The sequence below is a fragment of the Schistocerca gregaria genome, chromosome X (genome assembly GCF_023897955.1).
Source record: "Schistocerca gregaria isolate iqSchGreg1 chromosome X, iqSchGreg1.2, whole genome shotgun sequence".
In the NCBI taxonomy this organism is placed as follows: domain Eukaryota; kingdom Metazoa; phylum Arthropoda; class Insecta; order Orthoptera; family Acrididae; genus Schistocerca; species Schistocerca gregaria.
In genome coordinates, this window is record NC_064931.1 from 653,642,800 (window position 1) to 653,665,157 (window position 22,358).

At 37.4% G+C, this 22,358-nt stretch overlaps 1 protein-coding gene across 4 annotated transcripts in view; it reads right to left on the bottom strand.

Moving 5' to 3' along the window:
• The window catches only part of LOC126299048 (uncharacterized), a 396,802-nt gene that overhangs the window by 46,881 nt on the left and 327,563 nt on the right, over positions 1 to 22,358 (bottom strand). For all 4 annotated transcript variants that reach the window (XM_049990700.1, XM_049990701.1, XM_049990703.1 and 1 more), the window contains 2 exons: positions 9,810 to 9,979; positions 7,145 to 7,207 (listed from right to left, as the gene is read on the bottom strand). In XM_049990700.1, coding sequence (XP_049846657.1) covers positions 7,145 to 7,207; positions 9,810 to 9,979 — 233 coding nt within the window. The remainder of the gene's footprint in view (positions 1 to 7,144; positions 7,208 to 9,809; positions 9,980 to 22,358) is intronic.

Genomic DNA, 22,358 nt, shown 5'->3' on the forward strand with positions numbered 1-22,358 from the left:
CAGTTATAGAAATAAAATAAAAGTACAAGAGTTGGTTAAAATTAAGGATGAAATGTATCAGTGATAAGATTCCCAGATGATATTTCTAGCCTCAGTAAAAATGAAGAAAGATTACTGGATCTGTTGAACTGAATGAACAGTTTAATGAGAACAGAATATGGATTAAGAGTAAACCAGGAAAAGACAAAGGTAATGAGATGTAGCAGGAATGAGAATTGCATGAAACTTAACATCAAAATTGATGATCACGAAGTAGATGAAGTTAAAGAATTCTGCTATCTTGGAACCAAAATTGACCAACACAGACAAAACAAGGAAGACATAGGTAGCAGATTAGAACAGGCAAAGAGAGCGTATCTGGCCAAGAGAAATCTACTGGTATCAAATATTGAGGAAGAAATTTCTGAGGATGTACATTTGGAGCACAGAATTGTATGGTAGAGAACTATGGGCAGTGGGAAAACCAGAACAGGAGAAAATCAAAGGATTTGAGATGTGGTGCTAGAGTGGAATGTTGAGAATTAGGTGGACTGATAATATAAAGAATGAGGAGGTTCTCCACAGAATCAGTGAAGGAAGGAACATATGGAAAACATTGACAAGAATAAGGGACACATTAGCAGGACATGTATTACAATATCAGGAAATAGCCTTCATGGTACTAGAGGGAGCTGTAGAGGGTAAAAACTGTAGGGGAAGACAGAAATTTGAATACATCCAACAAATAATTGAGGACATATGGTGCAAGTGTTAGTCTGATATCAAGAGATTAGTGAAGGATTGGAATCCCTCACAGGCTGCATCAAACCAGTCAGAAGACTAATGACTCCAAAAAAATTTCAGAATTGGGTGTGAAGTCATGTACTTAATTTGTGCCAATTATACTGCACTTTTGTATGAATTTCTTACAACTTTCTTTCAGGCCATTTATTATTTCATCATTTGCTTTTAGTACTGTGTTGTTGTGTTTATGATATTGCTTTTCCTACAGTCTTTATACATTATTTCCCAGGTTGTTTCACAGACACAACTGGCAGAACTTATGTAACAAGCATATGGTAAATATAATTTTATAACAATCTAGGATAACACCAGGATCAGTATCTGTCTTACTTTGCATGATGTGAGCTTTGATATAGTCCATCATTTTCTAGTGTATTATTCGCAGACTTTACAAAGCTCAGTTCAACGTAAACTGTTATAAAGAGACAGACCATTAGGTTGTGGTTTTGCCTCCTAATAGTTATAATAGCGAATTTTTGGTGTGGATAACTCAGTTTTCAAAGGCTATATGAGATTACTTTCTTAGTTGCAGCAAGTTATTGACATAGAAAATTCGTAAAATTGTTTTTATTCAAGTTGCTTAGTAATATTTGATCACAAACAATTTCCATGTAAAATAGTATTACTGTTGGAAACTCTTTATAGTGAAATAACTGTGAATCATTCCATAAAGCATGTCCATTAGTAATTAGGAATACAGCAGTCATGTGGTCTGTCCATAAAATTGCTCTGTTTCCTTTGGATTTATGACATGTGAGCACTATTGTTACAGGTTCTTGCATTTTTGTTGCATGTGACAGCAGCCCCCAGATCTTGTATATTTCAGAACAGGGCAAAAACTTTCCCCTCGAGTGTTTGAGATAGGACATCAAAATAGAACAAAAATTTGATTTTTCAAAAATATGTTCACTTTGTAGCCCATTTCTTCCTGAAGAGTTTGATACATAAAACATATATGTTCGAGAAAATGGAAGATGTTATTTGGTCTTACGTGTGCCAAAGTGCAGTGCCATGCCTCTTCACACATCATTCTTCTATCTCACATCACCGTATTTCACTCTGTGGAATTCAAGCATGTATATTTTGTAATGGAAGCCATGAAATCTATATTCAGGACAGTGAAAATTAAAATGTCCTATAGTGCCTCTCCTGCTCCCATTGACTGGTCTGACATCCTAACTCCCTTTAAAAAACTCATAATTAATACTGGGTGGAATTATTTGTAACCAGGAGAGTAAGAAATCTTCAGAAACTTTGCTTTCTTTATTGGCTGTTAGCTAACAACTTTCTGTTTTGAGTGCCATAAAATTTAGTATATGAGTGTTGCCCACAATGTAATGAACAGATTTTTTTTCTTCAACAATTTTTTATTGAACGTAATGAGAATTACACATATGAAAGAATGATGTTTTATCTACACACTCTGTTTTTCCAAGTAATCTCCTTCCCATTCTATAGCCTTTCTCGAGCGCAAAACAAGGGCATCTATGCCTTGTCGGTACCAATCCTTGTCCTGGTGGTGGAGCCTGTGCTTCACTGTGTGAATCACCTCCTCATCATCCTCAAAATGTCTTCCACAAATGGAATCCTTTAATGGCCAAAGCAAGTGGAAGTCCAAGGGCTTGCAGCAACATGTCAGGTGTGATGGACGTGAATGGTCTCCACAACCATTGCAAATTGTGGAGCTCCAACAAACTGCCTTCTGATGATCTCAACCTCATGCCCAGTGACTAACTGTACTTCTGTCAACAGCAGATGCTCCATAGATTTTGCACAAGTGTTTGTGAATATTCCCCACAGTTTCTTTCTCTGCAGTGAGAACTTCAATGATGGCACATTGCTTGTAACATACATCACCTACAGATGCCATTTTGAAACTGTAGCAGCTACGCTATTTGTCAGTAGTGATGAAAGCTTGGTCTGCTCATTCAGGAGACATTAAATAAGACATACATAATGTTTTGCATTTCTAGTATTGTCTTTGGGTGAGAAAAAAATGCAGTGTATTACTTCCTGGCACCCCTCATAGGAAAGATTAAACAAGCAAAGACAAGAGACAGGTAAGGCAGTAGACATTTTTTCAGTCCTTATGTCCCAGCATTTTCTCTCTCTGTAATCTTGCTACAGCTTTATACAGCATGCTTTCCTTCCTGTGAAAGAACCTATTATCTCATCAACATTTGTTAAACACTTTTCTACATGAAAAATCAAAATGTCATTGTCTAATACTGGAAAAGCTGTTAATACAAATAGTACCCAAGACTGGTGTGGTTTCTCAATTTGATTATGTCTATTTTCTAAGTGTTGCTAGATAAAATGAAGTAGGCCTTTCTAATATTGCAGCAATTGTAACACATGCCAAATAAGCAAAACTGTTTCAGAACAAATAGTCATTTTTATCTAGCATATTTACATAAATAACATGATAGAATATAATTCATGAAGTACCAATACAAATGATTAATAGACCTACTACAAGCAAAAAGTTTTATGTTAGGAAACAGTTTCAGATTTCATTCATATGCTCCAGTTTATCAAGCATGAGGTAAAAAAGTAGTAGTACAAAATTTTATATAAATTTGGAATTGTCATAATTCTTCCATACAATGTGTGTGATTCTGTAATATTCCTGCCATTGTCACAACTTATTCTCTGGTTAGCTTCACTATCCCTGCCAGAATCATCAGTTTAATTATCCTGCATTTATTCTCTATTTTTTTTTTTTTTTTACTTTTTTAATATGTGTTTATGCAACACATTTCCATGCCATTCTGAGAATAGAACTTAAGTGGCTGCTAACCAGGGACTGTATAACTGGGGACTAGTAGTGTAGCAATCTGGCAAAAATGTTCTGTCAAATTTCATTTCATATGTAATCTTTCTTAAATCTTAAAATTTCCATTCAGTAGTCTGAATCTATGGATTTCGCTAGTAATTATAGCAATGTTGATCATTCTCATACCCAATCAAGCACATAAACAAACAGTGATTAGCATTCACCCATGCAGATTTATTCAGCTCAGCTCTTATAGACCTGACCCCTTTTGTCTGTAGGAAAGTTTTTATTTCTGGATGCTATGGGGATTCCCCTGGCAAAGATGTCACATAAAATATGCACAAATTCAAAAATAAACCTATAATCTGTTCAGATTGCAACTTAGAATGTGTTCACAGATGTTCAAAATCCAATATGGATGCATTTGAATATCATATGAACAACTGATAGACCAACATGTGCTAGATGCTGGGTGCTTTGCGAAAAAAGTTTTTTTTTCTTCAGGAATATTAATTTGGCACCCTCTGAAATTGCTGCCCAGAGCAGATACCTTTGTTTGTGCCCCAATCCCCGCTTCCCCCCTCCCCTCCCACGGATCTGGGTCAGTATAGCATGTGGCAGCAGTGAAAATGCAGAATTCTGAGAAAATAGTGTAATTCTTTGACTGTGGTTGGCCAAGAGATCTGGTGGATGGCTTTCACTTTGTGAGGTAGTGGCAAGGAGCCTAATGGGAAAATATGATGGCCAGGAAAGTCCACTTGCGGTTGACTGAAGATCATTTTATCATGTTCAGTACCACCTCATACTGTTCTAGCCACATGAATACCTCAACGATATGTTGACAATGCTGTTCCAGCAAGACTGAAAATATCAGCATGTCATTTAAGTAGGCGAAACAAAAGGAGAGCCCTTGTAACATAGAACTGATGGATCTCTCCCAAGTTTGCATGACTTTCTGGAGGTAAAATATCATGAACTAGCTCTCAAATAGGCTGAACAAAGTTATTATGGTTGTCTTCAGAATATTTGTATGTAGGCCTTGGTGCACACTGTACAGGCAGGTGCCACTCATCACATGGTTGTAGTTGCAGAGCAATGGCACCGGGTCTCAATCTGGCACTGTATGGGCATTGAATGCTCTGTAATCACCATACAGCTCTCATGTACCACACTTCTTTGAGCCAAATGCAATTAAAAACACTGCATGCCATATGTTGCTATGGAGGAACTGTTGATAACAGTTAGTCAGAACGACATTGGCTGCCTACAACATGGGTGTACAGGAGCAGATGCACAGATTGGACCCTGTATCCACTAAATATTTCAAACCTGTCCATTGTGCAATTTTGAACAGGTGCTGCAGCATAGATCAGATGAGGTACCTACATACAGTGGCACACCTGTTTTCCAAATTTACTATGATACCAACAAATTTCTTGTTGTGGTTCAGTCACTGGTGCAGAAGTGGTGGATGATGGCCTGCCACTTGAGCATCCTCAGTGACTTGGCCATCCTTGATCACTAGTTGCCTCACACTGAGACAATTATTGACTCATGTGCTGGGTCAGCATGTCCACTTTAGCTGTCAGTGCATCATAGTCTACATACGATGCAGTTGTTCATGTGCTTGTGCACTGTATGGTGCCGCAGACATAGCACCTTGTACTTTATCCACCAGGTACACCACTGCATCTGGAGACATATCTAACTCAGATGCTATAATCCCGTTAATTGGAGACAGCAAACAGCTATTCCAAATAGTTCACAGCAGGCTGTCTGGATCTGTACCAGCATTGATCTTACTCTGCAGGTACTGCAGGTACTGGGATGGTTTTCGGTCCACAATGACCTCTTGTGTTTAAACCTGATAGAGGCATTCTTCTAGTGAAGCTGATACTTTCTGATTAACTATGTCTTCAGCCAGTCATATGAATTGCTTTCAGGTGGTGTGGTAATTACATCCTGCACCTCAGTGACATACCAGTGGTCGAGTTGACTTATGACCAATGTGAACTTCACAGACTCCGCAGTGATACCCAAGTAGAAGAAGCTAGCTTCAACTTGTGTGAATCAGAGGGCTGGATTGTGAGACCAGAAGGGCAGTAATCATGCTGTGTGTCTTAACACAGGGGGATTCATCACTACCAAGCATTCCATCATCTCATGAATTACCTTTGATAGTAACATGTCAAATTCATGCATTATGCAGGCAGATCATTTTGGGGTAATTACTTTAGCCATTGAGCTGTGATCCTGCCAATCCAACTGTAAATCTCACATAGAGTTATGATTAATTTGTACAAATGACACCTTCATTCTGAAGTAATAATAACTTTGTTCATAGTTGAAACTGGACAAAACAGTTAAACTCGTGAGCATCATGAATGCAGATATGTGTGCTAGTCAGGAATGAACAAAACTGCTCTGGTTACCATAACTAAAATGACCCAAGACAATGATAATTCGTTGTCAAAGAAAGAGTGTACACAAAACATATAACTTCTATAGGCCTGAGAATAAACAGAACATAGGAAACATAATAGGAATTCTGCACTCCTGGAAGCTAGCGCAAAAATTGTTTTAAAAGCACAAAGTTTATAAACATAAAAATCACACCACACATGCATCACACTGCACAGATAGCGCTGACAGCCATGATAACTACACAGTATCAAAACTATGGCCCAACTTTTTGCGTGGGGTCAACTGCTGGGGCTGATATCTTGCAGGGGCACTTTTTTCTCCACAAAATATGAGGCCATGTTCCCCTGTCAGTAGTATCATAAAGTTGGAATTTATTCTGTGTGTAGCTCACAATACAAATGAAAACACCAATGAGAGATTCCCCAGTTATTTAATTATTAGCATTTAAAGACAAATATTTTTTATTAGTACCAGTACTTCACATAGTGGCTACACTTGTTTGTGCATTCCCTATATCATCAATAAATTGCTGCAATAGCCTCTTTAGTTACCTACTCATGTATCCACATCACTAGCATTGCAAATATAATGGGAGCTGTTCATTATTGTTAAACTGAAGCAGAAATGACATGATTTTCATAGAATTGTCAGAATTTGAAAGGCCACATTTTTTCCACTAGGAAATTCTTGTGGTTAAAAGACTTGATGAAACAATTATAATCATACACATTAGCACAATAACAGAAAACCAGGCTGGGATACAAACAATTACAAATTATGTTATGGTGACAACTACTCATCTTTTAGTGAAACATATTAGTACTGGGAAGACCAGTACAAAATGCTGAACAATGTAACTCAAGTTGCCAACTTTCATTCTTATACAGAATGCAGCACACTCACATATAATGCAAAATAGGTTTGGGTGAATGTGCTCCTGCATACATGCATGTGCCTGCATGTGCACAGGCTCCATTTGTATGTTTGCAATCACTCACAGCTTTAGGCAGATCAATATAAATAATGTACATTTATAAGTACCTTTATGTACACTTAATAATATTCCCTAAGTAGTTTTAAAGAGTTTCTAATACAAATAACTGGTGCTAAGGAGGAAAAGTTCCCTGCCATTTAAGGACTTCAGTGCAGCGTTTTGCTTACCAGGTATTCGTAACGATTCTTCCTACTTGCCAAACACATCACAATTAATCCAGTGACAATGAGCTGGAAAGAAATAAGAGAGGAAGCTTGTTTTAGTTGTATTGCATTATGCATGAAGTGATATTCCTGTTATTTTAAATGTGATGTAACCAGTCATGTAAAATTTACTGAATTATTGTTCTCCACAGTGAAAGAACCTACCAACAAAAATAAACATCAAGAAATTAATGTATGATTGAATCAATACACACTTTCTGTGTGTACTTTCCACTAATCATAATCAAGTGACAAAAATGGTATAAGTAAATTATCACTAAATTCTCAGTTCATATGAAAAAATAGCTTCAAATAATATCCTTAGAAGAAACAGGTCTTATAATTCTCAATCTTAATTATATGTTTTGACCATGGACACTTGCAGCCACTACTTAAACATTAGGTTATCTAACAAAAAATAATTACATAATTTGCATAAAGAAACATAACTGTAGCCAGTATTTCAGATTATAGGTTCAATCTCTGAAATGTACCAAAAAATAATAACCTAGAAGTTTCTGAGACTTAATTTCTCATCTTATATTCTGTTTCTTTGTCTTTTCTCACGTTATTTAATCATTTTCACATGGAGAGATGTCCCACCTGAAGAATCTCAACTATACTGGTTATTGCAGTATAATACTTTTGGCAGCACTTCAGTTTGCTATCCATAAACATTTTCCTTTAGTTGTCATCATAGTTTTTGAAAATGTATGTTAAAGCATTGAGTAATTTGCTTTTTGTTAGTGTTAAATACAAGGAAGGCATCTCATTGCAACTGAAGACTTGAAAAACAAGTTAATATGTTTTCCTGTTATATGGCAACATCCAGCTGTCAAGACATAAGTAATGCTTACTATAATATGTTTTCCAAATAAAATCCCACCAGCAGAACATATTTAAGTGTTAAGATTCTTGTGTTGCTGCAAATCAATAATTCTGTGAAATGCTATGCTTTTGTAATATGCTTCTTCTTTATTTTGTAATGTTTGTCAAAAGAACTGCTCTCAGATCTCATACTATCAAAATAAAATGAGAACAAAAAGGAAAGCCTAACTAGTTTTGGTAAATGATAAAAATCCAGGACATGTGGAATTAGTACTAAATAAAACAGGACCTCAGAATGTGGTGTGAATACATTATGTGTTCACTAGTTACAAAAATTATTCCTCAAAATGTGTTTTCCATGGAACTGCAGATGAACAAGGACATTCAACACTGTTGAGAAAATCAAGATTTCAATTTTTTAAATTTTTTTGTGAACTGAAGTACCTAACATACGCTGAGGTGACAAAATTCACGGGATAGCAACATGTACATATTCATGGGATAGCAACATGTACATATTCAGGTGGTGATAGTATAATAAAAGGGCAGTGCATTGGCGGAGATGTCATTTGTACTCAGCTAATTCATGTGAAAAGGCTTCCCATGTCATTATAGCCATGGAACAGGAATTAGCAGAATTTGAACACAGAATGGTAATTGGACATAGATGGATGGGATATTCCACTTTGGTATTCATTAAGAAATTAAATTTTCTGGGATTCACAGTATCAACAGTGTGCCAAGAATACCAAATTTCAGGCATTACCTCTGACCACGGACAACACACAGTCCAACAGCCTTTACTTAATGACCAAGAGCAGCAGCACTTTCACAGAGTTATCAGTCTAACAGACAAACAATACTAAGTGAAAAAACCACAGAAATCAATGTGAGACACATGACAAACTTATCTGTTAGGACAATGTGAAAAAATTTGCTGTTAATGGGCTATGACAGCAGAAAACTGACATGAATGCCTTTGCTAACAGCATGACATTTCCTGCACTGCCCCACCTTGGCTCATGACCATGTCATTGGACCCTTGATGATTGGAAAACTATGGCCTGGTCAGATGAGTTCCAATTTCAGTTGGTAAGAACTGATGGTACAGTTTGAGTGTGGTGCAGACCCTTGACCACAGATCCAAGTTGCCAACAAGGCACTGTGTGAGCTGGTGGTGACTTCATAATAGTTTGGGCTGTATTTACATAGAATGGACTGGGTGCTCTAGTCCAACTGAACGAATAATTGGCTGAAAATGATTATGTTTGTCTACTTGGAGACCATTCACAGTCACTCATTGACTTCACATTCTCAAACAACAGTTTCATGTCACCAGGTCACAATTGTTTGTGATTGGTTTGGGGAACATTCTGGACAATTTGAATGAATGGTTTGACCACCCAGATCATCCAACATGAATACCATCAGACATTTATGGGACATAATCGAGAGGTCACATTGTGCGTAACATCCTGCAATGGCAACACTTTTACAATTATGTATGGCTGTAGAGGTTGCATGCCATAATATATCTGCAGGGAACTTCCAACAACTTGTTGAGTCCATGACACACTGAGCTGCTGCACTACACTGGGCAAAAGGAAATCCATCATGATAATAGGAGGTATCTCATAACTTTTTGTCACCTCAGTCTAAATTGTCTCTACAAACTGTGTTCATATGTTATTTTTTAGTTTAAAATTTGATTTATTAGTGAAATTCTTCCACTCATATATTATGATCAAACTGGACCCATGTGACTGATAAAAATTTATATACACATCCAATTACATCTTACCATAGTTGCTGGTACATAAGTTGGTACAGTCTCAAAGTAATTCAGTGAAGAAGTGTATGATCGTAGCATGAAGTATACTGTGAGAAACAGTATTCCCAAGAGTACAGACAGTCCTCCACATGCTGTGCAGAGGAAAACATATTTTCGGAGCCAGCAGGAATGTGGCAGAGCTGAAACAGAGCAGAAAATATTTAGCTTTATTCATAGTTGTAAACTACAGAGATGAAGTCATTTAATTGGCTATTTCAAATATGAATGTAATGAAATTGTTTCTCAGTTTGCCAATTTTCTCAGCTGACAATTTAAAAACAAATTTTATAATACATGGACATAAATGGAGCCTGTGATCCAATTCTTTCTGTATCCAAACACATATAAATTAATTCTGGGCCTCCTTATCAACAAGACTGATGAATGACTTGACAGTGGGTCATGATCAGTGATATGGTCCATACCACGTGCCTCTAAGTTCTGTATAGTGTGAATCCCAAATGACCTCACTGGTCATGGTCACTTCATAAATAATCATTACATTTGATGCTAAGCAAGAATGTAAAACATTGGAAACTGCAATTGATACTAGGTCATACGAATGACACAACATGAGAAGATGCCACTAGATTACAAGTGGCTGCTTGTTACCATTGGCACAGTCTGGAAATCAGGCTGATTTTATGTCCTTTTGCCAACCTAATCAACTCATGGTGAATGGAATTCTGTTGTGAGGTATTAACACTTACAGATCCTATACTGAAAGATGTTTAATGTATAGTATCATCAGAGTTTCACAGGCTGCAAGCCTGCAGATGCTAGCTGCCGCAGAAGTAGCTGAGGTTAAATCATGGCTTTTGCATTGTTTTGCCTATCTCACAACACTGTTCTCTGCAATGGATGGCTCAGAAACTGAATCCCAGTGCAGTTTCCTACCAGTATAAGGACTATTTTACATTATGTCAAATTTTGTAGTGTTCCTTGTTAGGCCCACTTTGGGCAAGCCATTTATGAGATGATAGCTTTATTAAGCAGCCAAGAGAGATAATTTACATTAATTATATCTGTTCATTACAAACAGTGCACTAAAATGCAACAAACTGCACACAAGAAAAATAAAGGGTTAGGTGTGGTAGCTGCACGAAAGCAATTAAAGTACATGACTTACCAACTTTGGACCACAGCTAAGTTGATGGTATTGGTAGTGGTTGTTATTTTGCAGTTGTCACTTCAAGGATAGGTTTGATGCCTCATCCCACACCAATCTATCCTGTGCAAGGCTCTTCATCTATGCACAACTACTGCAACTTACAGCCATTTGAACCTCCTTGCTGTTGTCAAGCCTTGATCCCCATCTAGAATTTCTACCCTACACACTTCCCTCCATTACCAAACTGACGATTCCATGATACCTATCAAACTAATTTCCTATTTTAGTCAAGCTCTGTCGTCTTTTTTTTTTTTTTTTTTTTTTTTTTTTTTTTTTTTTTTTTTTTTTTTTTTTTTTTGCCCCCTCCCCAATTTCGTTCAGTATCTTCTCATCTAATCTTCAGCACTCCCTGGTTATACCACATATCACTTTTTTTTTTTGTTGTTGTTGTAAGACTGAACTGTTTATCATCCACACTTCACTTCCATACTAGGCTGCAATCCAGACAAATGCCCCTAGAAAAGACCTCTAAACATTTATGTTTGATTTTAACACATTTCACTTTTTCAGAAATGCTTTCCTTGCTATTGCCTGTTTGGATGTTATATCCTCCCTACTTTGGTCATCATTAGTTATTTTTCTTCACAAATAACGAAACTCACCTACTACTATTAGTGTCTTATTTACTAAAATAATTCCCTCACCATCACTTCATTTAATCTGACTATATTCCATTACTCTTGTTTTGCTTTTGTTGATGTTCATCTTATAACCTTTAACCAAAATGCTGCCTATTCTGTTCAGCTATTCTTCCAAGGCCTTTGCTGTCTCTGACAGAACTTCTGTGTTATTGGCAAATATCAAAATTTTAAATTCCTCTCCCTGAATTTTAATGCCTGTTACAAATTTCTCCTTGGTTTCCTTCACAGCTTGCTCAATGTACACATCAAATAACGTCAGGCACTGTCTGCAGCCTATTGGCTGCAGACAAAGGTGAATTATTCTCCATGATCTTATACCACTCTTGCTGCTTATGTTAATTATTTTTTCTTTTACAAACCGTTTTCATTAATAATGCATATAGACACAACAATGTGTAGGGATCTACAGGAAATTACAAAATTTGTATTTCATTAAATTTTGTTATACACAGTATAATTTACAGTCTGTTGATGTCAATAGTGTAAGAAGTTCATACAGGAACATTTTATTTAAAGAAATAACCATAAGTTACTATACCTGAAAACAATGAGCTCATCAAAATTCTATCCTGATAGAAATTGTTTTAAAACTGACTTTATTTATTTGAAAGTTCTTATTCTTCTCATTCAAGCAAATGTTTTACAATTTCTGAAAACTTAATATTCCAAAAGTTACTCATATGCAAAATGTTTGTTTTCCAGAATATCCTGATTTTAAAAAAACTTTCCAAAATCCACTGGTATAATTTTGTAGCCCTGATTTTTGTACTTCGAGAAATGTATACTCTTATTGAAACAATCTGACAATTTATAAATTATTACTAATGGTAGGCCTTGTCTGGAAAATGCTTGGTAAATCTTGGGAACCCCTAAGCATATTAAAACTTCCCTGTAGTAAAGTAGTACCATTTTTAAATTATACAGATTCTGATTAAATAAATCTGTCGTATCTTTGAAACTTTCTCGTGTCTGTTTTTTTATGTTAATGTCTGAAATTAAATGGTGCAGTCCTTTGCCTTCTCAGGATTTCTGTAATATGTGCATCTTTTTTATTCCTGGCATATAAGCAACATTGACACAGCTACTTTATAGTAGCAGCTTGAACTGACAACTGTAAACAACAAGTGTGCATTAGACCGAGCAGCTTTGGGGATATAGAAGTATGTAAGTTACTATATTTTGCATATTTTTGTTCACTGATGTCTTATGGGATAATGTTGTATGAAAACTCCTCACTTAGGCCAAAAGTATTCATCACACAAAAGAAGGTAATTAGAATTATGTGTGGAGTTCATACACATATATCTTGCAGGTGTCCCTCTAATCATAGAACATTGAAAGGGGGGGGGGGGGGAGGAGGGGGGGAAGGGAAATGTTACATTGCTACTAAACTATCATAAAGTTTACTACTCCACATTTTATTAAAGGTAGTCAATGTATGGGCTATTCGTTAGCTAATTACCAGTATGAGCCCTCCAATAGCATGCAACGTACCAAATTAAGTACAAAATGTTGTGTTACACTCTACTGCATTTGTAAATTTTGTGAGTGTTTAATAATGAGGATTAAGCAGCTGGGAATATTAACCATGGCCTCATAGTACATTTATTCACTTACATAATCTGTTATCAACAATCCATCTGAGTTTGAGAGTAACACAGATATCGTATTTACAGCACTAGAGGGGAAAATGATCTGCATTACCCTTTATTGAATCTAACTATGCCACAGAAAGCAACAAATATGCAGTTATTAAACTCTTTGACAATATATCCATGGACATAAAATGTCTGGCAGATAGCAAAAATATCTTCGAATGTAGATGAAAGGATTTTCTGCTCAACAACTCCTTCTATACCATAGAAGAATTCTTGAGTAGAGATAATTACTTATAACAATACCATAAATGGCCAGTATACAACAATATAATAATTACTGTTTATTTTTTACTTAGTTGCACATAAGTGTTCTATGTTTGTTCTGTTGACACATTCCACATCATAATATTTATCGTGAATTTGATCTAGGGAACAAGTACTATAACTAAGTGACTGAGCAGGCAGCATTCAATAATGGATATGCAGCCACAATATGTCAACAATGTTGTATCACAAATAGCAATGTCTATAAATCAAGTGCTCAATATATTCTTCAGAATGTTTTGAAGCAAAGAAAAATGTGTGCAAACTTTGACAGACACACTTTGACTGCAAAACAAAAACAATGACGAATGGATGCCTGCCATGAGTTGTCTGAAATGCAAGATGTGAGCAACTCTATTCTGTAAAAAAGCATCACAGGTGACAAGACCTGGTGTTATCAACACCAACCTACCAAAGTATGACAAAGTGCAGAAATTCACATGATGCATCAATGCTTTGAAGGCATAACTGACATTGAAGCCAATGTGATATGCAAGTTGAACAGTATCCCTAAGAAGGACTTTTCTGACAGTTTCACATGGTGGTATGAATGTTCTGTTTGTTGTAGTCCACTGAGGGGAGACTACATAGAATGTCTAAAATGTCATAGTTGACATCTTAACTGTTCTCTGTTTTTTCTATTAATCCAGTCTTGAAATTTTTTGGGCCAACTGGGGTTTTCAGACAGTGTCCATAAAACCACTGTCAGTGGCTAGCGAGCATTCAGTATGTAAAAATCATTTAGTTGTTGTAAGTCATGATTGTGGAGTTATAGCGTAAAGTGTAGAGATTGGACTAAAAATATTGAAACACAGTGAGAAATGCATCCTTGAACATAAATGGAGATGCTAGCCAAGCCTACATGTCATGCTGTTGTATTTGTCCATGAATGGCATCTGTGCAAGGCCCTCAATACACTGCAAGTGTCAGTCATGATCAGAACAGTGTTCTGTGTTGTCAGTACATTATGTCATAGCTATGTAAATTCAAATGTGGGAAAATATTTGGTGATAGTACGATGAGTGTTTCTGTAAACAAGGGATCTGGAGTGTTTGGTGTTTCAAGAGACACTGTATCAAAGTTTTGTACTGCATAAAGGGCAAGGGGAAAAACATCATCTGCTAAGTCACAGTGAGGACAAAAGCATGTGTCGAATGATCATGAGGGACGATCATTGAAGAAGACTGTGACAAATAGCTCAGGACTGGTTTTGTGGGCACGAAAATGAACTCTCACATCTCCCTTTGCCACCACAGTCACCAGATCTTTGTGGTCTACTGTAGAGAGAAGGGTGCATGATCACTATTCACCTTTGTCATCACTGCCTAAGTTGTCACTATTTTTCAGGACAAATGGTACAATATTCTCTTAAAAACCATGCAGGACCTGTATTATCCATTCCGAGGTGACTGGAAGCTGTTTGAACGCCAACAGTTTTCCTACATGACAACAGGCATGGTAATATGTTGTGGCAGGGGTGTTCGCATATTTTCGTCCACCTATTGAAGTATGCTACTTCACTGTGTTGCCATTTCAAAAATTGTGTTAAACTGCTCACAGATTGTGTGAAGTGCTGACCTGTGAGTATTACAGTTGCAAACTGTGTGTTGGTCTTAAGGTAACATGAATGACTGCATGCAAGTACCTTATTTTAGTCATCCAGTAAGTGAGAATGGCGGCAACAGCCTTACCGCACTGGTAACACCGGTTCCGGTTAGATTGCCAAGGTTAAGTTCTATCACACTCAGCTAGGGAGCTGAATGTGTGACCATCTGGTCTGCCAAGTGCTGTTGGCAAGTGGTGTGCACTCAGTCCTTGTGAGGCAATCTGATGAGCTACTTGACTGAAAGAAGCGGCACCAGTCTCGTAAACTGATATATGGCTGGGAGAGCAGTGTGCTGACCACATACCCCTCCATATGACGCATGTGGGCTGAGGATAACATGGCGACCAGTCGGTACCATTGGGTCTTCATAATAATAATAGCTTTATTCACCATCAAATGGTACACTGCACATGTACAAAGAAACAGTAATGATTAAAGTTATTTGTACAATACACAAGACACATTCTTCTGAATACTTCATTAATTTACAACAAAATTACAATAAGATGTTTACTAATTTCTATTCACATAATTTCACAAAGCATTTGTTGTTCTTCATATAAATATGGTACTCTTATAATGCATAGAAAGGGTGTTTTACTAAAAATTTCTTAAGCTGATGTTTCAGTTTAATTGTAGGAAAAGCCATGAATGCACTAAGCAGTGCATTAGCTAATTTTATACCTGCGTACTGAGGCCCCTTTTCGTAAAGTGCTGTTCTGTGGCTGCCAATGTATAATCTTTCCTTATTTCTAGTATTGGTTGGTGGAAATATGAATAAGTGTTTGGGTGCAGTCTTTTCACAAGCAATATGGCTTTTAGAATGTATGTGTTTATAACAGTTAACATCTCTGTTTTTGGAAACAAGTTGCCACAAGATTCCCTATATTTTGCTCCACAGACTATTCTCGCACCCTTGTTTTGAAGAATGAGTAGCTTATCTAGATTAGCTTTGGCTGTTGCCCCCCCAAATTTCAATACTGTAGTTCAAGTGAGAGGAGAAAAGAGCATGGTATGCAATTTTTAGGACTACAGTGTCTTTATAGAACTTGTTAATAGTACTGATTGCTAGTATATTTTTTGACAACTTAGTTGCAAGGAAGTCAACATGTGTGTCCAATTTCAGGTTGCTTTGGATTGTTACACCAAGAAATTTTACACTAGACTCTTTCTTTACCAATTCTTTGCCAATGTATAATTTAATTTCATTATTCAAACTACTTTTTTTAAACTCCATCAAACATGTTTTACTGGTGCTTACATTTAAGTGGCTTTCATTAAAAAACTGAACAATTTCTTTTGTCACATTATTAACTTGGCCGCTAGTTCATTACATGATTCCTTTCTTCACACAATGGACATGTCATTGGCATAAAGAACAATTTTGGAATTTATAGTACAGTATTTAATATCATTTACATAGATCAAGAACAGAAGGTGGCCCAACACCGAGCCCTGGGACACGCCATATTTTATGCAAGTGATCTCTGATTTGTAGACACCACTTTCCATTTTAAGCAGAACAAACTGTTTTCTATTGCTCATATAACACTTTAGTAGGTCATAATCAGCGCCTCTAATGCCCATGATCCATAGCTTGTCTCATAGCATATCAACATTCACACAATCAAAGGCTTTTTCCTGGTCTAGGTATACACCTGCCACATGTTCCTTGCTTTCAATACCCTCTAACACCTCTTCAATTAGTTGAGCAGCTGCAGTGCTAGTTGATTTACCTTTTAGGAATCCATTTTGATTTTCAAACATCAGGTTGTGTTTGTTAAGAAAGTTTCTAATCTTGTTGTATATAACTATCTCAACTATTTTGGAAAAGACAGGAAGGATTGAGACTGGTCTGTAGTTTTCTATTTTGTTGTTGTCACTTTTCTTAAAAATGGGTGTTACCTGTACTACTTTTAGCCTGTCTGGAAAGGTGACTGATTCTATTATATTGCTGACTGCTGCAGACAGAGGTACAGACACATTTTGGCTACAGGCTTTTAAAACATTAATATTTATGCCATCATGCCCAGCTGAATTAGAGGGTTTTAGAGAGCTAATGATGCCCATTATTTCTGCACAGTTTGTGGAGGCTAGATATCTACTACGATCACATGTATTACCTTTAAAACTGTAGTGCATGTTTTTATGTTTGTAATTTATGGCTTCCCCTACGGAAGAAAAATACTCATTAAAAATATTTAGAATTTCCAGTTGGTCTTTTATGAGCATGCCATTGTGGTTAATAGTAAAGTACATACAGGATTTGCCATTGAAGATTCTAAAACTGTTTGTGACTGCCCAGATGCCAGCAGTTACGTTGTGTGAGTTTTGAAGTTTATTTGCAAAATAGTTGCTCCTGGTCTGTGTGACTAAGTCCTTATAGTGTGCTTGATATATTTTGAAGGCTTCCTTTAGCTCAGGAATTTCTCTATTATTCAGCAGTGCACTATGGAGTAGTTTTAATTTTTCCCTAGCTTTACCCAAATATTTTTGTTTATATTTTTTTTGTTTCATTTTTGTGATTACAACTGGGCATGTGGTATCAAGGCAGTAATAGAAGTCAGCAGCAAAGCTATCATATGAAAAGCTATTGTTTTCAAACCATTTTATATGTGCTAGCATGCAGTTTAGTCTATTTATGTTGTCATTATACATTATTCTTTTAGTTCCAAACTGTTGCTTTGTGGTGACAGTGGGGGCCTCAAGGAGCTCCAATTTAAGCTGTACTGCATGGCCTGTTCGGGCGGAGTTTAGTTTTAGTAACTGAGAACCAGAGCGTTTAGCGACTTCCAAAAAACTGTACACATAGTATCGAACGCTTATGAAACTTTTTCTCACTGGCATCCGCCGTAAAATGATGAAAGAAGTTTATCGCTTACTACATTTCCTCTGTTCATGCCGTGCAACTTTAGCATCAGACATGACGGAAAGTTATTACTTCTTTACTACCATCTACACTCACAACACAATTTGTAGACAAGTACCGCTAAATGTACCTGCAAAATTAAATCACCGTACGATATACAGTCCAGGAGATATGACGTCATAGATATTTAGACGCTCGAAAACTAGCTTTTGCTTAGAAATAGTGCGCCGTAAAAGTTCAACATCAGGCATGACATTTTAATGTATTACTTCTTTACTGAAAACTCTATTGGCATCTCACTTTGCAGAAAGTATTCCACATATCAGTAAATATACCTGCAAAATTATATCACTGTGTGACATGTAGTTAAGGAGATGCCACATCATTAGCAATGAGCTCAGTGGAAAACTACTTTTGCTTAAAATGGAGTACAAATTACGCAGACCGCATTTATCCAGTGTTTCATAATGAGAGTAGTTAGCGACTTCCAACAAACCTTAAGCATACTTTCAAACGTTTTCTAAAGCTATCCTCACTTACACGCTTAAGGGCAAATATTTAATACATGAACTCATTTGTAAAGCAGTCAGACCTATGAAACTTTTTTATGCACGGGAGTTCGCTTCTTTACGGTATCGTGGGTTTACTGGTATCTTTCACTCTGTTAGTTACCCTTTACAAAATTACTTAATACCGTATCTTGCTCTGAAGTGTGTAAACCAGACAATTAATATCCTTTCATCAGAAACGTGTTTGAAAAACCATAACACACTACTGGCCATTAAAATTGCTACACCACGCAGATGGCGTGCTACAGACGCGAAATTTAACCGACAGGAAGAAGATGCTGTGATATGCAAATGATTTAGCTTTCCAGAGCATCCACACAAAGTTGGTGCCGGTGGCGACACCTACAACATGCTGACATGAGGAAAGTTTCCAACCTATTTCTCATACACAAACAGCAGCTGACCGGCGTTCCCTGGTGAAACGTTGTTGTAATGCCTCGTGTAAGGAGAAGAAATGCGTACCATCACGTTTCCGACTTTGATAAAGGTCGGACTGTAGTCTATCGCGATTGCGGTTTATCGTATCGCGACAGCAGCTGGTCCAGGCGGTGGTCGAGTCCTCCCTCGGGTATGGGTGTGTGTGTTTGTCCTTAGGATAATTTACATTTCAGCAGGATAATGCACGACCGCATGTTGCAGGTCCTGTACGGGCCTTTCTGGATACAGAAAATGTTCGACTGCTGTGCAGGCCAGCACATTCTCCAGATCTCTCACCAATTGAAAACGTCTGGTCAATGGTGGCCGAGTAACTGGCTCGTCACAATATGTCAGTCACTACTCATGATGAACTGTGGTATCGTGTTGAAGCTGCATGGGCAGCTGTACCTGTACACTCCATCCAAGCTCTGTTTGACTCAATGCCCAGACGTATCAAGGTGGCTGTTCTTGGTACTAATTTCTCAGGATCTGTTGTTGTTGTTGTGGTCTTCAGTCCTGAAACTGGTATGATGCAGCTCTCCATGCTACTCTATCCTGTGCAAGCTTCTTCATCTCCCAGTACCTACTGCAACCTACATCCTTCTGAATCTGCTTAGCATATTCATCTCTTGGTCTCCCTCTACGATTTTTACCCTCCACGCTGCCCTCTAATACTAAATTGGTGATCCCTTGATGCCTCAGAACATGTCCCACCAACCGATCCCTTCTTCTGGTCAAGTTGTGCCACAAACTTCTCCTCTCCCCAATCCGATTCAATACTTCCTCATTAGTTATGTGATCTACCCATCTAATCTTCAGCATTCTTCTGTAGCACCACATTTCGAAAGCTTCTATTCTCTTCTTGTCCAAACTATTTATCGACCATGATTCACTTCCATACATGGCTACACTCCATACAAATACTTTCAGAAATGACTTCCTGACACTTAAATCTATACTCGATGTTAACAAACTTCTCTTCTTCAGAAATGCTTTCCTTGCCATTGCCAGTCTACATTTTATATCCTCTTACCTCGACCATCATCAGTTATTTTGCTCCCCAAATAGCAAAACTCCTTTACTACTTTAAGTGTCTCACTTCCTAATCTAATTCCCTCAGCATCACCCGACTTATTTCGACTACATTCCATTATCCTCGTTTTGCTTTTGTTGATGGTCATCTTATATCCTCTTTTCAAGACACTATCCATTCCGTTCAACTGCTCTTCCAAGTCCTTTGCTGTCTCTGACAGAATTACGATGTCATCGGCGAACCTCAAAGTTTTTATTTCTTCTCCATGGATTTTAATACCTACTCCGAATTTTTTCTTTTGTTTCCTTCACTGCTTGCTCAATATACAGATTGAATAACATCAGGGATAGAATACAGCCTTGTCTCACTCCCTTCCCAACCACTGCTTCCCTTTCATGTCGCTCGACTCTTATAACTGCCTTCTGGTTTCTGTACAAATTGTAAATAGCCTTTCGCTCCCTGTATTTTACCCCTGCCACCTTCAGAATTTGAAAGAGAGTATTCCAGTCAACATTGTCAAAAGCTTTCTCTAAGTCTACAAATGCTAGAAACGTAGGTTTGTCCTTCCTTAATCTAGCTTCTAAGATAAGTCGTAGGGTCAGTATTGCCTCACGTGTTTCAACATTTCTACGGAATCCAAACTGATCTTCCCCGAGTTCGGCTTCTACTAGTTTTTCCATTCGTCTGTAAAGAAACCGCGTTAGTATTTTGCAGCTGTGACTTATTAAACTGATAGTTCGGTAATTTTCACATCTGTCAACACCTGCTTTCTTTGGGATTGGAATTATTATATTCTTCTTGAAGTCTGAGGGTGTTTCGCCTGTCTCATACATCTTGCTCACCAGATGGTACAGTTTTGTCAGGACTGGCTCTCCCAAGGCCGTCAGTAGTTCCAATAGAATGTTGTCTACTCCAGGGCCCTTGTTAAGACTCAGGTCTTTCAGTGCTCTGTGAAACTCTTCACGCAGTATCGTATCTCCCATTTCATCTTCATCTACATCCTCTTCCATTTCCATAATATTGTCCTCAAGTACATCGTCCTTGTATAGACCCTCTATATACTCCTTCCACCTTTCTGCTTTCCCTTCTTTGGTTAGAACTGGGTTTCCATCTGAGCTCTTAATATTCATACAAGCGGTCCTCTTTTCTCCAAAGGTCTCTTTAATTTTCCTGTAGGCAGTATCTATCTTACCCCTAGTGAGATAAGCCTCTACATCCTTACATTTGTCCTCTAGCCATCCCTGCTTAGCCATTTTGCACTTCCTGTCGATCTCATTTTTGAGACGTTTGTATTCCTTTTTGCCTGCTTCATTTACTGCATTTTTATATTTTCTCCTTTCACCAATTAAATTCAATATTTCTACTTTTACCCAAGGATTTCTACTAGTCCTCGTCTTTTTACCTACTTGATTCTCTGCTGCCTTCACTACTTCATCCCTCAAAGCTACCCATTCTTCTTCTATTGTATTTCTTTCCCCCATTCCTGTCAATTGCTCCCTTATGCTCTCCTTGAAACTCCGTACAACCTCTGGTGCTTTTAGTTTATCCAGGTCCCATCTCCTTAAATTCCCACCTTTTTGCAGTTTTTTCAGTTTTAATCTACAGGTCATAACCAACAGATTGTGGTCAGAGTCCACATCTGCCCCTGGAAATGTCTTACAATTTAAAACCTGGTTCCTAAATCTCTGTCGTACCATTATATAATCTATCTGAAACCTGTCAGTATCTCCAGGCTTCTTCCATGTATACAGCCTTCTTTTATGATTCTTGAACCAAGTGTTACCTATGATTAAGTTGTGCTCTGTGCAAAATTCTACCAGGCGGCTTCCTCTTTCATATCTTTGCCCCAGTCCATATTCACCTACTACGTTTCCTTCTCTCCCTTTTCCTACTACCGAATTCCAGTCACCCATGAGTATTAAATTTTCGTCACCTTTCACTATCTGAATAATTTCTTTTATTTGATGATACATTTCTTCAATTTCTTCGTCATCTGCAGAGCTAGTTGGCATATAAACTTGTACTACTGTAGTAGGTGTGGGCTTCGTATCTATATTGGCCACAATAATGCGTTCACTATGTTGTTTGTAGTAGCTTACCCGCATTCCTATTTTCCTATTCATTATTAAACCTACTCCTGCATTACCCCTATTTGATTTTGTGTTTATAACCCTGTAGTCACCTGACCAGGAGTCTTGTTCCTCCTGCCACCGAACTTCACTAATTCCCACTATATCCAACTTTAACCTATCCATTTCCCTTTTTAAATTTTCTAGCCTACCTGCCCGATT